The sequence below is a fragment of the Solanum verrucosum genome, unplaced genomic scaffold (genome assembly GCF_900185275.1).
Source record: "Solanum verrucosum unplaced genomic scaffold, falcon-dt-bn FXZP01000182.1, whole genome shotgun sequence".
NCBI lineage: Eukaryota > Viridiplantae > Streptophyta > Magnoliopsida > Solanales > Solanaceae > Solanum > Solanum verrucosum.
The window spans coordinates 6,624,163-6,645,469 of NW_026020378.1; the positions used below are offsets into that span (position 1 = coordinate 6,624,163).

Here is a 21,307-nt window from a genome sequence, read left to right on the forward strand (position 1 = left end):
AAAACAATTACTATCAAAAAAAAAATATGTAACTTCTAAAAATGACAAGTATTTTGAGACAAATATTTTTACAAGAACAACAATATTTAGAGACAAATATAGTACAAACAATGAAAAAAAAAAGTACATTTTCTAATTGAGAATCGTTTTACTTACAAATAGATAAATCCAAAGCATAAGATAATTTATATTCATGTTAGTCTCATTGTTTAGGAATATGTTGTTGTTTTTCTTTTTTTGCCTACAAAACTACAGGTGAGAGAACTTGAGGGTAGTATATTATATCTTAGAAGTGCAAAAGATGATAGTCAAACCTTAAAAACAGATTGTATGGCTTAATTTGTTATAACGATGGCAAAAAGAGGTTCTATAGTCAAACATTAACTCTACGATACAAAAATAGATTGTATGGGTTAATTTGTTATAACGAGAGCAAAAAGATCTTGAATTTATTTCTCTCAACCTTGGGCCTATACAAAAATATAGAAGTAATTAACTGACATAGAAGTTAGCTTTATCATATTTTTATCTAAAATTTGGGAGTCGGGGTTTGTCCAACTGAAAAATTATTTAACTTGCATGTTATAGAAAGACTGATAGAAGAACTTGAAAGGTCTCTTTGATGCTTGTTTTGCCATAAAACCCGCTACTTGATTTGTTTCTCTGCAGCAATGAGAAATCTGAGACATTCTTATTTATTCAAGAGGCTTATAATACTCAAATTTGAATATTGATCATTTTACTAACTGTAAAGTAAAGTAAGGAAACTTAGTTAAAAACCCTCATTGGATAAGAAAGAATATATTGGATAAAGCGCAACCAAATTCATATTTGAATGATAAGGCTAAATCATATCTTATTTTAAAATTTGTGTCTTGTGCTCTTATTTAGTAACGTGATTTACATTGCATTATAGTTGTTTCTATTTTTGTGTAATCACTGAGTTAACTATTTGGAGAATTTCATAATACAAATGTATGATTTAGAATAAATTGATTAGGTTTGACTTAATATGTAAGTGTTTTCTAGCTTTGCCCTTATTTACTATATTCTCCGGGATGACTCAGTAAAATTAGTAACTTAAAGTCAATTTTTGATAAAAGACTTATATCAATTTGTTTTTCGTACTTGTTTATAACGTATTATCCTTAAAAAAAATTATACAATTTCAATTTCACATGTTAATATTGTTGCTATTGATTCAAGTTAATAAGATGTTAACCATGTACTTGCGATACAATTTGTTTGATTTGTTGTATAAAATTTTATTTACTAATACGAAAATGTGATAGTTATTCTAATAATTTTTTTATTATAACAATGTGCAATATTTTTTACACAAATATTTTTTACTTTTTTTTCTACAACCTACAATAAAATTTGAAAATTGAGACCTTAAATTTTTTCACTAGCCTCCTCTTGTATTCTTACATTGTAATTTTGATATATATGATAGAGTTTGGTCGAGATGGGTGCCATAGTAAACTTGGTTGACCTTGATTCAAAACTTGACTCAATTTAGTATCGTAACAAATTTAATTGAGCTCGATTCGACATCCAAACATAATAATATACCTAACAAGCGAGTAAAACACTTTCTTGATACAAATTTATTGTGAAACTGCTATTGAACTTTATTGTTGTCTCATAATTAAATTACACTTTTTAAAATACAAATTGCACCAACAAATTAAAACGTAACCACAAATTTTGCAATAAATTAAAAAGAAGTCATCAATTTTTGTGATGTGGACAAACACAATTATGCATGCCTATGTCATTTGCAAGACAAGGTGGTTGAACCTTATTTCCATCTTGGTACCAAATCAACCTTTTCTTAGCAAATTCACTTACAAAATTGTCAAGCATTTGAGTAGTAACACCAGGCATAACAACCACATGTGTCATGTCTCTTTCACATGAGAGTTGCCATTTATGAATAAACTCTTGTTCCAATGGTCTCTCGAAAACAACAGTGATACTATGTTCATTCAGCATCGCACTTATTCCTGAACTTCGAAGGCTATCTTTCAAATAACGAGCATTTTTTATGCACCTTTTAGCATCGTCTTGAAGTGTAATATGACATTTTTTGCTCAAACTATACCATAAGAAAATTGGTGCATGACCACCTCGACTACCAGAAATTGTGGCATCTATTGAAGCAATATACTCAATATTTCTTGAGAGTATGTCAACGTGCTTTTTTCTTGCTATTTGTATGCCACAAGGCATTGGACATCCCAAGAATTTGTGGCCGGAGACACTTACACTTCCAATTGGCTTCTTGAAGGTAATTTTAGGTGCCTATATAGAATCATCAACATTTTGTTTTTAATATCTTTAAAGCATATAAGAAATGTAAAATAAAATTATACTATAATAAATAAAAGATTTTGTGCCAAATTATTTAGTAATAGTACTATAATTGTGTGACAATAATAAATATGAATATTTATAATCAACACTCTATATCATTAAAGGACTTTAACTACTCTAGATATAGTAATTAACATTAACTCAATTATTACCGCTAAGTGGTACTTGATGAACCAATAATGATGACAATAAAAATATAAATGGTGAAGCTCTTACATTTTTTAGGAAAGGTAGTATAAGTCCACATAATGCTGCATCACAATGGATGTAGAACTTATCTTGAGAATAACCACACTCTTTAAGTGTCTCAATAACAACATCAAGGTTATCAATTCCTCCTTTGAACGTGGTTCCTACAAAAAATAATATTGATTCAATTTGTGATAGAAGTATATAAAAACAAGAGATCGAAGATTGCTCAGATGATAAACATCCTCCTCCTCCAAGTTGGTTTGAGTCATTCACTAGGAGGGGATTAAAAGAAATAGAAGTACATATAGTTACTATACTAGGCTATTCTAGAAACTTTACTCGAAAATCTATGATATCTTTAAAAAAATCAACTTAAATATTTTTTTCACAAATATTATTTAGGTACCAATATTGAGATGGAGAATAGCAGGTTTGTTTTTGTTGAGAAGTAACTTTGATCTTAAATCATGATAATCCATCTCCCCAGTTAACAAGGTCCCAATAACTTCACATTCCATTTTATACATTCTTGCAGCTTTCAAAACTGAATAATGTGATTCTCCAGAAGCATATAGAATTCCATCAGGAAATTGCTCTCTCCTACACGTACCAAATTAAAAATCGATCGAGGATATATATAAATATGTAACGTGATTCCAAACATAATTATATAAACTAAAGATCGATAATATGAGCAAGCTAACCCTAGTAAAATGCCATGAAGGTTTCCTTCCGTGCCACAATGTGTAACGTAACCCCAATATTGATCCTTTTCGATTTCCCAAAGTTTGGAAAACCAATCCAAAACTCCAACTTCAAAGTGTCTTGAGTGCATTCCATAGTTGTTTTCAGTGAAAGGATCACCAAAATTGTTCAAGTGATATCGTAGAAGAGGAGCTAATGCAACGTATTCATCACAATAAATGTTATGAGGATAACCTGCATGCATGCAATGCCACAACAATACTTTGTCAAAAACATACACCATTCCCTCCGTACTCTACTTGGCACGGAATTTAAGAAAGTAAAGAAGACTTTTGAATAACTTGTGGACTTACAGTAAAGGCGTCATGTAGAATATATCAGAATGGTATTTAATGTTGTGGTTTTAAACATGTCGAAGAAAAATTGAAATTAAAGAGTATTTAAAAAATAAGGAAAGAGCTAGGAGGCGATATTCTTTTTTAAACAAACTAAAAAGGAAAGTAAGAAAAACAAATTGAAAAGGAGGTAGAAGTAGAACTATTACCTTCGATCCGTCTCAAAATACTTGTGTTTTTCATTTACACGTCTCTAATTAATTAAGAAATCATTAATTAGGAGGGGTGTTTGACTATTTTTATCCTTATTTATGTCTTAATATGGAGTAGTATTTTTTTTTATGCATGCATGGTCCAAAATCATGCATAAGTTAATTACTTATTATTCTTGGTACATATTTCATTGGCAATTGATGTATATTAACTTAATTTAAATACGTACGAATAAGAAAATTAAGAATAATGTTGTTAAATAGGGTAATTACCTAGAAGCATGGTGGCTCTTTCATCAAGAATCTTCATATAATCATGTAGTATATGAGTAGTTGAATCAAAATTAAGCTCCCCCTAAAGCATGGCCATTAATAATTTTGTTAACTTCTACTAATTGTGAATTATGACAACCATTATTAATGCTAATCACACCTCCATCTTCTAATATTGGATCATGGCAACCGTTTGATAAAATTTTCACCTGCATATATCCCTCAGAACTATAGTAAGTAATTAATATTGATTCGTCGAACACATTATATCGACTACGTACAACAACAATAACAATATATATGTATATTTCAAAACGGAATATATAAAATAAGATAATCTAAACGTACATAGTATACATACCTTGTTTGGATTGAGACCTTCCATTCTTAAACAAGAGATTTTTTTTGTACGTATGTTGTATAATTAAATATATATCGAAGAGTAAATATGACTCTAAGGTTGTTGTTTCATATATATATATATATAGGGGAGCTAGAGCCTAGATGTCATATATTTCTTCCTTAAGACTTAGAAAAAAGAAAAATAATGAAACGTACGTCTATGTTTGATCACGTTTAACATTTTAGTATCCAGCTATGAATGATTATTTTTTCTTCTTTTGAAAAATGTAATGGTCAATCTTTGAATTCTTAAGCCCAATCTTTGAATTCTTAAGACCATTACATTTTTCAAAAGAAGAAAAAAAAAATCATTCATAGCTGGATACTAAAATGTTAAACGTGATCAAACACAAACGTACGTGTCATTATTTTTCTTTTTTCCAAGTCTATATAGAAGTTACTAAGTACATGTTTTGCCATCAAAAAAAATAATTTAACCGTCCAATTTCTAACGCTCAAATTTACTCCAAATAAGATCAAATTTAAAATAAAAGTTTCATACATCATAAACATCAACAAACTATATATAAAACCAACATGGGTTGTGGTGCACTGATGGGAGTACTTCACCATTAACCAGAGGTCTCGGGTTCGAGCCCTGGATATGGAGAAAAATCATGTTGGGAGCGTCACCCCCGAATGGGCACATTTCAGCCATACATGATTGAAAACACGTTCTTTATTTATTTATAAGAAGATTATTAACTTTACAATAGTTAAATATATGTATATAAATTTTAATTTTAATTTTTTGGGCGGACCACTAATCTTATCGAGAGACCCTTAATTATGATCAATTTGAGACTAGTTTTTGTATGCTAATCATATTTACCAAGCTTTAAATCAAGAGGAAATAATAACATTTTATTAGGATATACAAGACACATCATATAAATGTCTTTTTATATTTCTTTGGAATAATATTCCATATGATCCTAATAAAAGCCAAATGAAAATAAATTAATTAAATTGCAGTAGTTGCCATTTGTAATGGTATTCAAGTAGGATTGAAGTTAGAGCAAGTTGCAAGTTCCAATTGAGCCAATAGCATGCCTCGTGTTCTTAAACAAACTCAATTGTATTACGGGTCAAACTAATTTTTCTCCTTTTTTGATCGACATAATTGAATATCTTTTATTTTAGGGAATTTTACCCGAATTTCATATTGTTGAGTTAATTACATCTTATTCATGATCTTTTTCAAATTACAAAAAATCCTTAAATTTGATGGAATCTAGATACATCTCAAAACTTTCCCGATACATTGTGTCCCGATTTCAGATACATCCTTAACTTCCCAATACATCGTGTCTCGATTTCAGATACATCACTCAACATTTCGATACATTGCGTAAAGTGATGTATCCGAAATTAAATGGAGTAGGGATTTTTGTCATTTTTTTTAAGGGTAAATTTCGTATATGGCAAACAGATTTAAGCAAATAATGTTCTATAGCTATAGTTTATCTAATTATGCTCTATGGGTATAGTTTAGTTTGTTATGGAGCATTAGATTTGTATATCTCGTTTTTTTTGTTTTAAATTTATACAAAAATAATAATAATTAAATGAATACATGAGCGCTAAATACGGCAACAAAATAAAACTGTTAATTAATCCCTTAATTGATGCGACAAAATCGGTTTTAAAAAAGAAAATATCCTTACAATTTCTTACCAAAATGGACTCCTCAAGCTATAAAATTCTCCCTTAAAATTGAGATGTTTTATTTTTACTGGGTTATAACAATTAAAATTTGGTTTGATTTCTTCATCCATAATACAACAACAAATATTTTCCGATTTAAAACTAATAATTCGATTTAGTTCTTCCAATCTAATTATTCATTTGAAATAAAAAAAAATTCAAATCATGAACTCTGAAGTATACAAATCAAAATGTATATAATTATCATGAGCATATACAATCGTATAAGATATACATATGATAAATGCATGAGAACTATTAGTATATATACAAATAAGTAATTATATATTATTTCTGAAAACGACAAATACATATATCATTTGATATACAAATTAAAATGTATATAAATATCATTAACAAATTCAATTGTATAATATATACAAATAATAATGCTAGAAAATTATTAACATATTCAATCGTATAAGATATACAAATGATAAATGCTAGACAACTATTTGTATATATACAATTGACAACCTTTTTGTATATATGCAATTGATATATATATACAAATAATAAATGCTAGTAAACAATTGTATATTACACATGGAAATATACAATAAAAACAACAAATACATATACCATTGTTTCATCCCTGTTGAACCATAAAACTTTTTTCCTCAACTTTTTCGCGTCTATGTTTTGCTTGAAAAAGTTTCAAACTTTGTTGCATCTTAATTTAGTCATTTAAGTGCTTGGCTCCAAACTCTTCAATGGATCTAGTTTATTCATTCGGTTTAGATTTAACAATAGATCTTGCAATATCTTAGAATGCTTGAGTTAGATCCAACGAGAACGATGGTGGATCATCAACAAATTTGACACGCAATTGTATACCTCTAGTAATCCTCTTGGATGGAGTTACTTCGTCCATTTTTTTCTAATAAAATCTGAAAATTTGAAGATTGAAGAAAGATTTTTGTGAAAAAAAAGACAAGCATAAATCATATACAAACGAAAAACAATAAAAAAGAGTTGAAACACGTTTTGGGCGATTATCTTGAATTGTGATGCCATGATTAGGAGGGAGAAAGTAAATTTCGAAATTAAAAATCAATGTATATGAGTGATTTTAAGAGAGAATTAGAGAAGGGAGAGAGGAGAGATAAAATTAGATTTGTATAAATGAATACTCAAATAAGGGAAAGGACTCTTTTTCGTTCATTAGTTTGTGGGTCCCATAATTAATAGCAAATTATAAAAGACTATAACCACACAGTAATTAATTGAAACTGTAACCATAGTGAATAATAAACTGATAATGTTTGTCAACTCAAGTAATTTTCCCTTTTTCTAATGGTAGAAATTTTTTAAAAATATAGTAAAATAAATTAAGTATTTAGATAATTTTTCCTTAATTTTACATTGGGTTTTGGGCCCGTGATTCTCGCTTAACAAAGGAAATATTGGTCCAAATCTAAACGGTGGTGGTGGAGCACTACAATTTAATTACTAATATTTGGAATAATACATTTTTGGTTTTTAATTATTACTTAGTAACCTTTGATTTTGGTAATTAATTATGGTATGTGATTTAACATATTTATAACCTTCAATTGATTAAAGTATGTTTTTACTTACTTTAGACATGAAACATGTTATTTGGACAATTTTTAGAAGTTTATAACCCTCAAATCTATATCTATATAATAGGAGAGGTGATAGCGCCTACGTGTCAACACCACAAAATTTGTAGATATATTAAATAATAATAAAAACCGTCTTCCTTTTAAAACTTTTATATAATTACAAGGGAAGTTATACATTTTTTAAGAAATAAAAAAACCATTTACACTTTTTTTTTCCTTTTATGTTTCTAATTTTTATTTTTATTTTTGGATTTTTTAATTTTAGTTAAACGGGGGAAGTTATACATTTTTTTTTTAAAATTGAACTCAAAACCCTTTTTTCAGTTTTTTTTCCTTTTATGTTTGTAATTTTAATTTTAATTTTTGGATTTTAAATTTATTACTATTATTTTAAAACCTATTTTTTTATGGTGTTGAAACGTAGGCGCTATCACCTCTCCTATTATATAGATATAGATATAGATTTAAATTATTTAAATTTTGAATTGAGAAGTTAATTAGTTTTAAAAAATAAAGTTCTAAAAAAATTTAAATTCTTTTTAAAAATAAAATCAAAACTATTTGTAATTATATTAAATTAGATATATTTATTTCTTACAGATTACAAAATTACTTAAAATTAACGTAATATAGCCTTTTTTTATTTTTATTTTAAAAAATCCACCACGTTACTCAGTTAGTGGAGAATTTTGAGGAACCATTTCAATTAGGGGAGAATTTTAAGGAATAATTTCAAATTTAAAATTAAAATAAATCTGAAAATTAAAATTACAAACATAACTATCTTTATAATAATAATAATAATAATAATAATCTGGAATTCTTTATAATTAAAATTAACTATTTTTACTTAATTTAAATATTAAATTTCAATTTTAAATTCTATATAGCAGTTTAAGTTTTTGTTTTTTTTAATAGTCAATTAAATTTTTACATTTTTTTATAAATTCAAATAATGATGTAAACCTCCAAGCAGTTACTTGTACGGTTTATACTTCTATAGGATAATGAATCACAAATTTTGTAGCAACACTATATTTTTACAAGCGGAAGAGTCATTTGAAAAGTCAAAATACTCTTCATAAGTTTTTTTTTTTTATGGTAAACTCTTTCGGCAGATGCATTGTATTTATACGTATACTAGTGAACTTAGCCGCGCTTCACGCGATAATAATTTTTGAAATAGTTATCATATATTAAAATTCAAGTTTTAATCTAATCTATTGTTAACATTTGCTTTCCACTAATTTGTATCATTTGAACTCATATCTTGCTATGAGATCTTGATTTCATCTCCTGCATTATGTTTATTTACACAAATAAAGCAAAAATTCAATTTACCTGAAGGAGTAAATCTGCTCTTGCAATGATTCTTTCATTTTGTCAATTTACCTTCAGAATATATGCTCTCCAGCCTAGTTTTAGTTGTACAAACAAATCAAAAATTTGATCTATCTACGATAGTAAAACTTTTAAAAAATTAATTTACCTGAATTAGTAAATCTTCTCTTCCATGATTCTTCCATTTTGTCAAGTTACTTACAAAGTAAGTGATCTCCTACATATTTTTTTATACTTTGTTAATTTACAACTGTTCATTCCTTATGCCGTCAAATAAGATACAAATTTTACTCCACTTAAGCATGTGAAAGTGAACAATAATAGTTAATTTTTTTCACAGCATCTCTTTAATTGATATGCATTTTGCTATATATTTTATTTTCCTTTTTTTCTTTTTTTTTAAAATTGTTTTTCTCTCTTTTTCCCTTGACTTCTTTTTTATCCATCGCCCTTTTGCCATTTTGATCATGAATTATTATTTTCTTGAGAGTTGCATATTGAAAAAAATGATGTTGGCAGTAAATTTTATTTTATTTTTTTGTAAATTCACTTTGAAGCTGAATTTAAAAATTTTAAAAATCAATAAAAATATATTTCACCTTTTCACTTTAAATTACTTATAAAAATTCAAAAAAACAACTTTTATTTGTGTTCATATAAAAAATTTAAACCATTAATTACTTTGAAATAATTATTCTTTAAAAAATTCACAATTTTCACACTAAAACGGCGCTTTAATCTTTGTCTTCTCTTTACCTTCATTTTTCTCATCCTTTTTTTTGCCCTTACTTCTCTGCTCCATTTCAAAATAAATGAGTATTTCCACAAAATAATATATTTTATCAATTATAATATTACAAACTAATAATTTTATCATATGGCTATTTTGTGGGTCTGTGTTCATGTACTGCTCTTATGTCCATGAGTATTACTGTACTTATCCTTATATAATTATTTGTTTTTAAAAAAAAAGTTAGATGATGAATGTTTGTAGCTTAAAAAGAGAAAAATGTTAATACCTGAAATTAATTTATACTTCACTAAGAAATTGAATATTTGGTAATATTTAATTAGTAGCATTGGAAGAGAAATCGGTAAAAAATATTGTAATCTATATATAATTATAAAGCTGAATATCAGCTCGCTGATGTGGCATGCCTCAATGGCCAGTATCACTATTTATCTATTTTCCCATAATTTTCTTTTTTTTCCTCCATTTTCTATTAAAAAAATTTGTTAAAAAAATATTGTCTTCCCTCATTATGAGCATTTAAAACATTTAACCCTTCCTTCCAAATTAAATCGTGTAATGGCTATAAAATTGTTGTAACATTAATTTGATTATATATTTATAAAAACTTAACCAAAAAAGGAATGTTAATTTGTTATATATATTAAAATTAAATTAATAGTAACTTTAAAAGGAACGTGAATAACTTAGAAAGGAACGTGCATTTTGCTTAATTTTATTTGATTAAGTCACTGCTAAAATGGTGCTAAAGTAAGTTTTGTTGTCAAGTTCGAAAGGTTTTTTTTTGTATTTTCCCCAAAAAATATAATTTAGAACATATGTTTGAATGTATGTGATTTACTGTTTATTTTGTAATGCAAAATAATGAATTTAAGCATTGTGCATGAGGTTTAAGCATTTGTGGAGGTCTGGCTACATACGACCATAATAGTTAAGGTGTAGGTTATAGCTATTTTAATTGTAATTTATTTCTTATATTATAGGTTCATCCAATGTAATGAAAGCATCTGATTGTAAGTAAACATGCAAACATTTCTCATTGATTTGTCTATTTGTCGAAAGTTGATTTAGGCTTTTAAATTTTTCATAATAGTTATTTAAGTAATTCTTTCATAATTAATTTAGTCGTAGCAAATATTGCCTAAGAAGTGTTTTTCGATTTTATAAAATTGTATGTGTAAAAAAATATGATGTAATTTTTTTATTGAGATAATTTCAGTGACCTCTCCTCACATTTCTCTCCATCACAAGGAGAGGTGATAATGCTACATGTCAACAACACAAAAAACACATGTAATTGTATTTAATTATTTTTAAATAATTGTGATTAGTTTAAAAGTTATGTGATTGTAGATAGCTTTTTAATTCCAAGTTACGGAAAGAATAGTAATGTATTCTTAAAAATTCAAACTATTTTACTTTATAAACCAAAATTTATAAAAAAAAAAAAAAAAGTTACAAACACACAAATAACGGACACCCCTAAAAAAAGTAAATATGTTTTACTCTTTTTATAGCAATTTAGCAAATATATATATATATATATATTGGCTTAAAAGTAATTTTACTAAAAAAAGTATAAGGCTTTGACATTATTAATTTATATTCCTTGATCTTTTGGTAGAGAAGTTCCCTCAAGAAGCATGTATTGATGGGTTTTTTATTCTGTGTCTAAAATTTTAAAGTATTTTTGGTCAATATAATAGCACGAATATGTGGTTCAAATTGTAAAAAATATGAATTCCGATAATTTCTAATTTTAAAATTAATTATAAAAAAAATCTAAATTCTGTATTTTTAAAAATAATATCCTATAAAAAAATTTTATTAGAGGTCGAACCATAGCATCTTAGGCTTCTTAGTTTTAGGGATAACAAATAATCAATTTATTTGTGTTCAATTCTATTTAATTGATATTTCTATATTCCATTTGTAAAAATTACTCCCTATATTCCATATTAATTGAATTTGTGAGACAATGCACACTTATTTAGAAAAAGATTCAAGGCTATAATTTAGATATTACTTTTCACTATTGCTTTTTGTGAAATCATAAATATAACTTTGTAAATAGTGCAATTTATCTCCAAGAAAATATCAAACTTTATTAAAGAAAGGGGGAAATATGGAAAAAATTTCAAACATCACTCTTGAACTTTGAACAATTTAATTATTTTGAACAATAGAGAAAGCCTCAAAAATTCAGTTAATATGGAATATGGAATAGTTACTATAAGAATGATATGTTTTAATTGAAAGCTGATATAGTATCATCCTTTTTTTTCTGTAATATTTTTTAATTGTTAATTAAGAAAATAGCTCCATTTCATTATATTCACATACTCCTTTTTGGATCTATTAGGTTGCTAAAAAATAACCTTCTTATAATAAGAGATTTAGTACTAAAAAATTATTATTGTCAAATTTAGGCAATGAATTAACCTTATATATCAATTTATGTACATAAGTATTCTATTATAACATATCAAGGTGTTAAATATTAACATTCTCGCAAATAAACCTTATAATCTTATCTTAGAATAATTTCATTTTTGAAATTTTCAATATATCAATATTTACAATTATATTTATCAACTAACCGCGCAATGCACGGGTACGTATACTAGTATAAAATAACAATACAAGATTGCATTTTGCATAATATATGAGTAATCAAATAATTGAACAATTTATAATTATGAAATTTTGTGAATATTCATTTTTTATCAAATAATTATTTGATTTTATTTTATTAAATTTAATTGCTTTTTTATTTTAATTGTATATATTTATTGTGTTTATAAATAAACAAATAGTCTTGCAATCATTCAATTGTTGAAAAACAAAAAATTTAATCATTCAGTGTTAATATCTAAAAATAACATCATAATCATTCAAATGTACATTCACATTCAGACATATAAATCATAATAAACACAAATAAGTCCTTTAAGATAAGTTTCACATGATATCTCAACTTTTATTTACAAGCGTAAGTTCCGTTTGAACATTAGTTCTTCCTTACTCCTTAATAAGAACAAGTTCACACCACTAAAAAAAAACATACAAATAAATTATGTAGGTAAAAATATTTGTTGTTAATCCTATTTAGTAACAAATTAACAATGAATTTATTAAAAAAATTAGATTAACTAGTTACGAGCTATTTAGTAACAAATCATTAGCAATAAGTTTGTGACTAGCTAAATCCAAAGTCAATGATACCATGTCAAGTGTGAAGTTATTATATATGACACGTTGGAGTGACATGTTAAAATGATCATTTGAGGGTGATAGACCCCTCCCATTTTATTTTTTCTTTTCAAGCATGGATCTTAACTTATCGAACTGAGCAAACTTTAAAAAAGTTAATGTTGAAGAATAAAGTAAAGGGCAAAGAATACGTGTGAATGAAACATGAGAATTGAGACATGATCAAAGTTCAAAAAGGTTTTATCTCTAATAAATGCATAAACAATTATTTGCATATATGATTTGTAGAAGCATTTAGACTATTTGTGTCATTGTTAATTTAGCTGTCAAAGTAGAACAACAACGAGTTGCATGCCGCAGCCCTTCAAACTAGTCAAAGAGTAATCATCCTACACGTAATATTACAACAATCCAAAGGGCATTAATGTTCCAAGTTTTTTTTTTATGCGATATTCGAAATTTATTAATTTGATTGTTACTATTATATAAGGTTTACTAAAAGAGAAGTCTCCAACCCCGCACATTAGAGGTATTCTCAAGATACAACTATCAATGGAGTACAATACTAAAGAACAATATACTATAAAATGTTCTCATTCTTTTCATATAAAAAAATATTAAAGTGGAGTTTCAATCAGAAGATGAACAATTCAAAATTAAGTTATTTGTTAGTTCTAATGATTGATAGAATGAATTTATTGACGAACTATTGTCCTAGAGTTTTACTCGTACAAATTTCGATTCTAAAGAAAATTTCTGGAATTTGTGTGGTGTTTTCAATTACTTAACCGCACTTTAAGTTGTGATATTTTTATATGAATCGTCGGATGAATTTTCTGATTATTTTTTGTTAGTGTATATATAAATGATACACTATTATACATACTCATGTACATACATTATTCATCCATATGCTATCTTTAATTTAATTAGTTGGATGAAGTGCAATTATTTTAAATTTTTCTAACTAATATCAACTCTAAAAGTGGTGTAATTTTTACTGAAATAGTTGCTAAGTTGAATCTACTTTTCTGGGCCACAAGAACACGTAAGGACTAGAGTTAGCTTTACACACCTAGGTACGTTTTTAGGTAACATTTGAGAAAAATTCAGAAATAACTAACATTAGATCGAAGTTAGGCCTTCTTAAGTACACTTTCGTTAATTACAATTCATAGTTATAGTTATGACTGACTACCGGATGTATCAATTGTATTTTTTTGCAAAAATTAGTTGTGAATACAAATACAATGTATAATGATATACACAAAATGTGCGATAAAATCTTTTTAAAAAAGGTAATTGAGTATAAATAAATAAATAATACTCAATTAATATCTTAATCCTCCATAAATGAAATAAGATATTGAAATCTCAGTGCTACCGATAGTTTAGATTTCAATAGGACCTTGATTATTTGTTGATTTCAATTGATATAGATATCTTCTTTAATTGTTTATAATCGTCTTTGATATATGTATTTACCAATTTCAATAATATAGATACAACCATAAATTAAGGAAGAAAATCTCAGTCATAAATTGGGAGGGAAGTCGTTCAACGCCATAATTGAAATTTTTGATGTATTTGTATAAATTTGTAACGAAAATCTCCCACCATATTTTATAAGTATGAGTCTTTTATATTGATCCCTTGTTCCCTCAAATAAAAATAGTGAAAGAGTAATAAGAAAAAAAATATTAGATAATGTCTTCTATCTGTTCAAATATTAATAGACAGAAACCCACTATGCATTAGGACATGGTCCTTGGATTGTAGTGTAGTGATGGAGTTATTTCACCTTTAATCAGAGATAACAAGTTCGAGTCTTGGATATGGTAAAAATTTTGAGGGTCATCTTTGAATGGGCCCTGCATTACGCGATTCGAATTTAATCAAGGCTTGAAAAAAAAAAATAGGATATGATCCTTATCTAACCTTTTTTTCTTTTCATAAAATTTGTAATTTATTACATATGGTGCCATATGAATTTAATGCTACATCTATTGGAAGGCTCATTTCCTATCTTTGTCAGCAGGCTTACAACAATACATAGGAAATTTCTTATTATCCATTTACACCTTACTATAATTGGTACTACTAAAGAGACTATACCTTATGGTTTTCTATCCCCATTCCCATTTTCACCAAAGTCCAAAACTAGGAAAATATAAGAGGGAGAAAATGCTATAAAGAATCCTAGCAGACAAGTTACGTATTTGATCGATCGTTCAAAATAATTATATTTGCTATTCAATATACAATAATATATACTACATTATTTTGTATAAAAAATGTATAGTTTGTGTATAATATGCATTTACTGACTATTATTTTATTGAGCGACTATTTATATCAATTATCCTCTTTCGTTATTTTCCTCCTAAAAAGGAATAATAACATAAAATAAATTATTTCTAATTCAAGTCGCCACATAATACAAGTCCCTTGGCTTTTGATGGCAAACAAGTTGTACATTTTTATTTTTCATTATTGCTAAAGGCCCCTTCCTCAATATTGCCACAAATTTCATAAAACAAGGAGTCGTATTATTGTATTAATGAACATCACTATTTTGGTAATCATTCGATATTCGATACTCAGTGATTTCATTAACTAATATGAACTTATACCGTGCGTGACGTATTAAAGAAAAAATGCTTTTTCAAAGAATATAATTTATTTTTTTCAAAACTCAATCTAAAATCTCTAATAATCCCACTGTATATTGGTGCATTTAACTAGAATTTTCCAACACAATTAAATTAGCATCCTTTTTCTTTCCTTGTCTTCGTGTTTATAACAAAAGTACAAAAACAGTATATATATATATATATATATTATTCTCAATATTTTTTCTTCTTTCTCCCAAGAAGAAAAATAAGACTAAACTTTTTTTAAAAAATAGTTCTAATTCGAGTTGTCACATATCAATGCATTGGCATTTGATAGCAAGCAAATAGCACATAAATATTAAAGGCTAGTCCTCTTCCTCAAGATTGTGATAGATTTTCAAAAGAAATTACTTTAAAAACATACATGATCCTATAAAAGATTATATATTGTGATTGGTGATGCTTGAGGGCCTTCATGTCTTTTTTGGGTCATATATGTGCATGACTATGATATAGTATAGGAAAATCATTATGTTACTAGTTTCATATTTTCACTCTCACTCTAAATATAAAAAGGTGAAGACATTCTTTCTTTAATGAATTAAAAAAGAAATTAAGAAAGTATGACATAATTTGAGCTATAGATAATAAAAGGGAAAATTGTGCATTACAACAAATTATTAATTCAAAATAAATGTTATAGCTACAGTTTCATTTAATTCCAATTCGCAACAAACCTCTTGTCATTTGCCTCTCTCCCCTCTCTTTGGAATCTCGCTCGCCACTCTCCTCTTTTTCAGCCATCTGTCCCTCGCCTTTCTCACTTTATACAAACACAAATGTATAATTTGTGTTTGTGTTTGTGTTTGTATAAAGCGAGAGAGACTGTATATACAAATACATATCTCTCTCCATTCTATACACTTATAATTATACAAATACAAATCTTCCCCTACTCAATTCTATTTTGTCTTTCTCTCTCTCTCGCTTTATACAAACACAAACTATACAAATATAATGTATAATTTGTGTTTGTATAAATCAAGAGAGAGATTTGATATACAAATAAAAATGTTTTAACTCGATTCAATTGAATACGAATTTAAATTTTATGCAGATATACAAAGAAAATCATTGATACATAGATATAGTAGTTACATATATACAATTATCTAACTGATATACATATACAATTCACCTCTCTGCCCTCTCTCACTTGCATCCTCCTCTCTCTCCCAATCTCGTTCGCCACTCTAGCCTAACACAGAGAACATATACATGTATAAAACGCAATTGTCATAGACACAGACGCCCGATTTATACAAATCGCCGCGATTTATACAAATCAGATGCTCCATAGCAAACATAATTTGGCTATAAAGCGCAAATAACAAAACTGTATCTATAGAACGCTAATATAATTTTTATCTTTGTTGTTTCTAAAATTTACTCTAAATAAAATGGTTACTTTTGACACTTACACAATATCAATTATACTTTGAACCGTTAGATATAATCTTAGTTCATGATAAGATCACTATCATATATACCTACTATTTATAATGATAAGTACGTGAAATTTTGACCTCATACGACTCTTTAAAGAATTGAAGGATTTCACAAGTGTTCTAATAAGTTTCCTAACTTTTATGTGTGTATTGAAGATGACATCTCAGTTCTTGTAGTATTTTTGACTCATAATTTTGATAAATTATTCAAGTTGCCCAAGAGATTATCCTTGTTTGATGTTTAAGTTTTCTTATTATCCTAATTATTATACATATCTTGAAATTAATTGAAAGAAAGTGCATTTTGAAAAGTCCAATTTACCTACGTGGTGTTATTATCTATTTGCAGTAGAGTTTGATAATGATTGATAACATATGCCTTCTAATTATGGGAATCTGGTGAAGAATTTTTTTCATTCTCAAAAATTCGAACTTGAAATTTAATAAAAGAATTTCAATCATATATATAGGTAAGTTTTCAACTTTTATGAGTATTAAAGATGACATCTCAATCCTTGAATTGCTAACAAATAATCTAAGTAGAATGCTTCTTCCAGCATGAATGAACCCTTTGAAAACTATTTGAAAATAAGTGTCATGAAATTGTGAATATTTTTATATGAGAGTTGACTTAAATATAAAAACATCTACTAAAAAAATAGTTGATAAATATACTTTTTATGCATATATTAATGTATTGTATATAAAAATATATATATATATATACAAAATATATTTATGTTTTTATAGTTAACCACTAGATGTAATTATTTTTTACGATCAATTAAATATGCAACTTGCCCTATTTATTTCTGGGGTAGGTGTATCAAATGGTTTGACTCGAATTTCTTTTAGTTTAAAAAAATAAGTTAGCACTAGCACGTACAAGTTAAGTAAGATGTAGACATGGATTTTATATTTTATTACAGTAGAAAAAAAAATTATTTTGTGCAAGCTGATAATTTCCTTCAATAAATTATTGCAAGCTCATTACACAAAAAATAACTTCTAGAAAAAAAATTAAGTCGTACAGAATGACATAATTCATGTGACCTAGCGTTTGAATATAAATTTGAGAAATTAAATTTGGGTACAGTTTATATTAAAGTTTCAAAATGTCTTTGACCTTAATTTTTGTAAACATATTCTATTTAAAAAACATAATTTATTCCTGTAAATTCTAAAAACTATAAAAAAAAAAATCATAAGTTTGGCCAAAATTATTATTTTTATAATAGATAATACATAGTCCTAAATTTATAAAAACTACTAATAACACAATTACTAGCTACTGTAATTCGTCAAATTACAATTAATTACGAAGACTCATCAATGAAAAATAAATAATAAAAATGTTGGTAACTAACTATTCTTTAATATAATTTTCTTACCTGAACAATCTCTACAAAGAATTTATCATACATATCCTTAATCGCTGTAATGTAAGCCGCTAGTATACCTCTAATCTCCAAATAACTTCCCTCGAAATTTTATCATAAATCTTTTCAAAATTAATGAATACCATACGTAAATTTCCTGTCCTTTTCCAATACTTATTGAAATTCATGGAGAGAAAGTGATTTCTGAAAAATCCACTTTACCTACGTGTAATTATTATCTATTATAATGACTAATTAGTAGTTAATCGTTACGTACTGAAGTTTGATACTGATTGATGACATATGCTTTATATGGAAACAAAAAATGTATCATTTTATAACAAAGTAATAATTTGATACTCTTTCTTATTAAAAACGCAGTACCATTTATTCATAGTTGATTACTAGGTCAATTCTTGATAAAGAAAATAATAATTTGGGTATTAATTAACTTGTTAGAGAACCTAATTACTAATTAACTTAAGAAGTGCTCATAAAATACATCAGACAATTAACTTGTAGGATTGATAATAATTATGGGTCCAATCAAAATTTGTACGTTTTTTATGAAACAGACAACATCATCATCATAGATTTAATTAATGTGGTTGATCATTTTTGACATTTTATTTTAATTATTTAAATTCGACTTTTAACTAACACAATTTCTTTTGTTAATGAAAAGAAATATTATATGTATTTGTCATGATTATTGTTTTGGCTTAAGCCATTACACAAACTCATACTCCCTCCGTCCCTTTTTAGTTGTCCACTTTAGAAATGACACACAGATTAAGACAACAATGATTAGCACAGTGAAGTTACAATTTTACCCTTATGACAACCTTTCACTTCAAAATTACAACCACTTATTTGAATTCAAGTGAAATAAATTGGAGGGAAACAACATACACTTTTACAATTTTCAAGAAGTGTAAATAAGGGTATAATAGGAAAAAATTTGTTGTCCTTTCTTGATTTGTCAAAATGGACAACTAAATAGGGACAACTAAAAAAGGAAATATGGACAAGTAAATAGGGACGGAGGGAGTATTAGCCAAATTAATTACAACCAAAATAAATATGCCGAGCACAAAAGTTGCCAAGTAGAAATTAAGGGATCATTTGGAAATAAGTTATCTCGAGATTAATTATTTCAAGACAAGTTATTACATTATGAATATCTGATAACTTATTTCATCACTATGAAATAAATGATAGAATAAATAATCCAAACGACTAAGTTCTAATAGCTCAAACCAAACATATAAAAAATAATCATACAAATTATCCTAAAATTATTATACATTATATCTTATACCTCAAACGAAACGATGGTAAAGTTTGCAATATAAGTCATTATCAGACATGATCAATCCTACAATTGTGATAAAGAAGAAAACGTATATAAGAAGTGGGGTCATTAAGAGTACACAAATATGTGATCAAGTTCATTGAATGGTTTTTATTATTAAAAAAAGAACTTAAAGGAAATTAAGTAAGGCTAAAATCAAACGTGCTAATTTTTCTACATATAATCTTTCTATATATTTTGGATTTACGTGAACTAACGGATCAGTCGAAGTAAAGATGCTTTTTTCAACATGAACAAACCCTTGAAAAAATATTTAAGAAAGAATGAGTGCCATGAATTGAAATTGTTAATTTTGTTATAAAAAAATGGACATAAAATATATAGTCATTGATTAAAATAATAGTCAGTTAATATATATTTTTGTATATCAATTGTATAACACATATTAAACTTATTTTTCAAAATATTTGTTTAACTATCGAATATAATTATTTTAACGATCGATCTAATGTGTAACCTGCTCTGTTTCTATATGGGTAGGTGTAGCAAATGGTTTTGCCTTGTGTTTCCCTTTAGTTTCAGATAAGTTAGCACTAGCACTTACAAGTTAAGTAGGATGTAGACATGGAGTTTTATATTTAATTACAGAAGAGAAAAATTATTATTTTGTGCAAATTGATAATTTTCTACAATGAACTATTGAAAGCTCATTAATTACACAAAAAAGATACATAATCCATTTGTGACCTAGTATTACACATGATGGGTTGACATTTTGACAACTAAAACAGTATGCAAAGGAATATTTTTTTTTAATGTTTCTTTGTGCCCTAAAATGAAATTACTTTGTATAAAAATAGAACAATTAAATAGTTGTTCTGACCACTTTTATTTATCTAGTTAAGAAAACTAAAGTACTACAATTTATTATTATTAATTATTTAGTATAATTTTATATTATAAAATTAATATTCTAATTATTTCTGATAAAAAAATGGGTCGAACAAGTAAAAATGAACGGAGAAGTACAGATTATTAGTCATGCGTCGGTGTTCCCCACTTGCTATACCAGTCTACCACTTACCAATCAACTTTGACATTGCATTTATTGCTTTCATGTATCTGATAAGTTGTAAATATAATAATGTTTTAAAATATAACATATTTTCTATATAAAAATAAAATAAAACACATTTTTTAATTAATTAAATATTTAGTGTGGTAAATCATATAGTTATCTGTTTTAATCTTTTTAGATTCGTTTTCTTCTAAAAAAAAAATAAAAAATGTACACATACGATCCCTACATATTTTCCCAATTAAAATGGTTAACGAAATAAATAGACCGGTTAGATATTGCATGCTCATCATATTTCTGTACCATCAAAATA

General features: G+C 26.7%; 1 protein-coding gene across 1 annotated transcript; it reads right to left on the bottom strand.

Annotated features, from left to right (window-relative positions):
- Positions 1-1,734: 1,734 nt before the first annotated feature.
- On the bottom strand, positions 1,735-16,518 carry LOC125838656 (serine decarboxylase-like). Its single transcript, XM_049517700.1, has 5 exons — positions 16,452-16,518; positions 3,276-3,510; positions 2,978-3,171; positions 2,596-2,732; positions 1,735-2,307 (listed from the first exon to the last, which is right to left on the bottom strand). Exons 1-5 carry the CDS (start codon positions 16,516-16,518, stop codon positions 1,735-1,737), a joined length of 1,206 nt encoding a protein of 401 aa, XP_049373657.1.
- Between the last annotated feature and the right edge of the window lie 4,789 nt (positions 16,519-21,307).

Excerpts from the sequence above, each read along its gene's own strand:
- LOC125838656 (XM_049517700.1), bottom strand. The coding sequence starts at position 16,518 with ATGGCTGAAAAAGAGGAGAGTGGCGAGCGAGATTCCAAAGAGAGGGGA. Across the intron at positions 3,511-16,451 it reads AGAGAGGCAAATGACAAGAG|GTTATCCTCATAACATTTAT; the intron begins GTTTGTTGCGAA and ends GCATGCATGCAG. Across the intron at positions 3,172-3,275 it reads CTTCATGGCATTTTACTAGG|GAGAGAGCAATTTCCTGATG; the intron begins GTTAGCTTGCTC and ends TGGTACGTGTAG.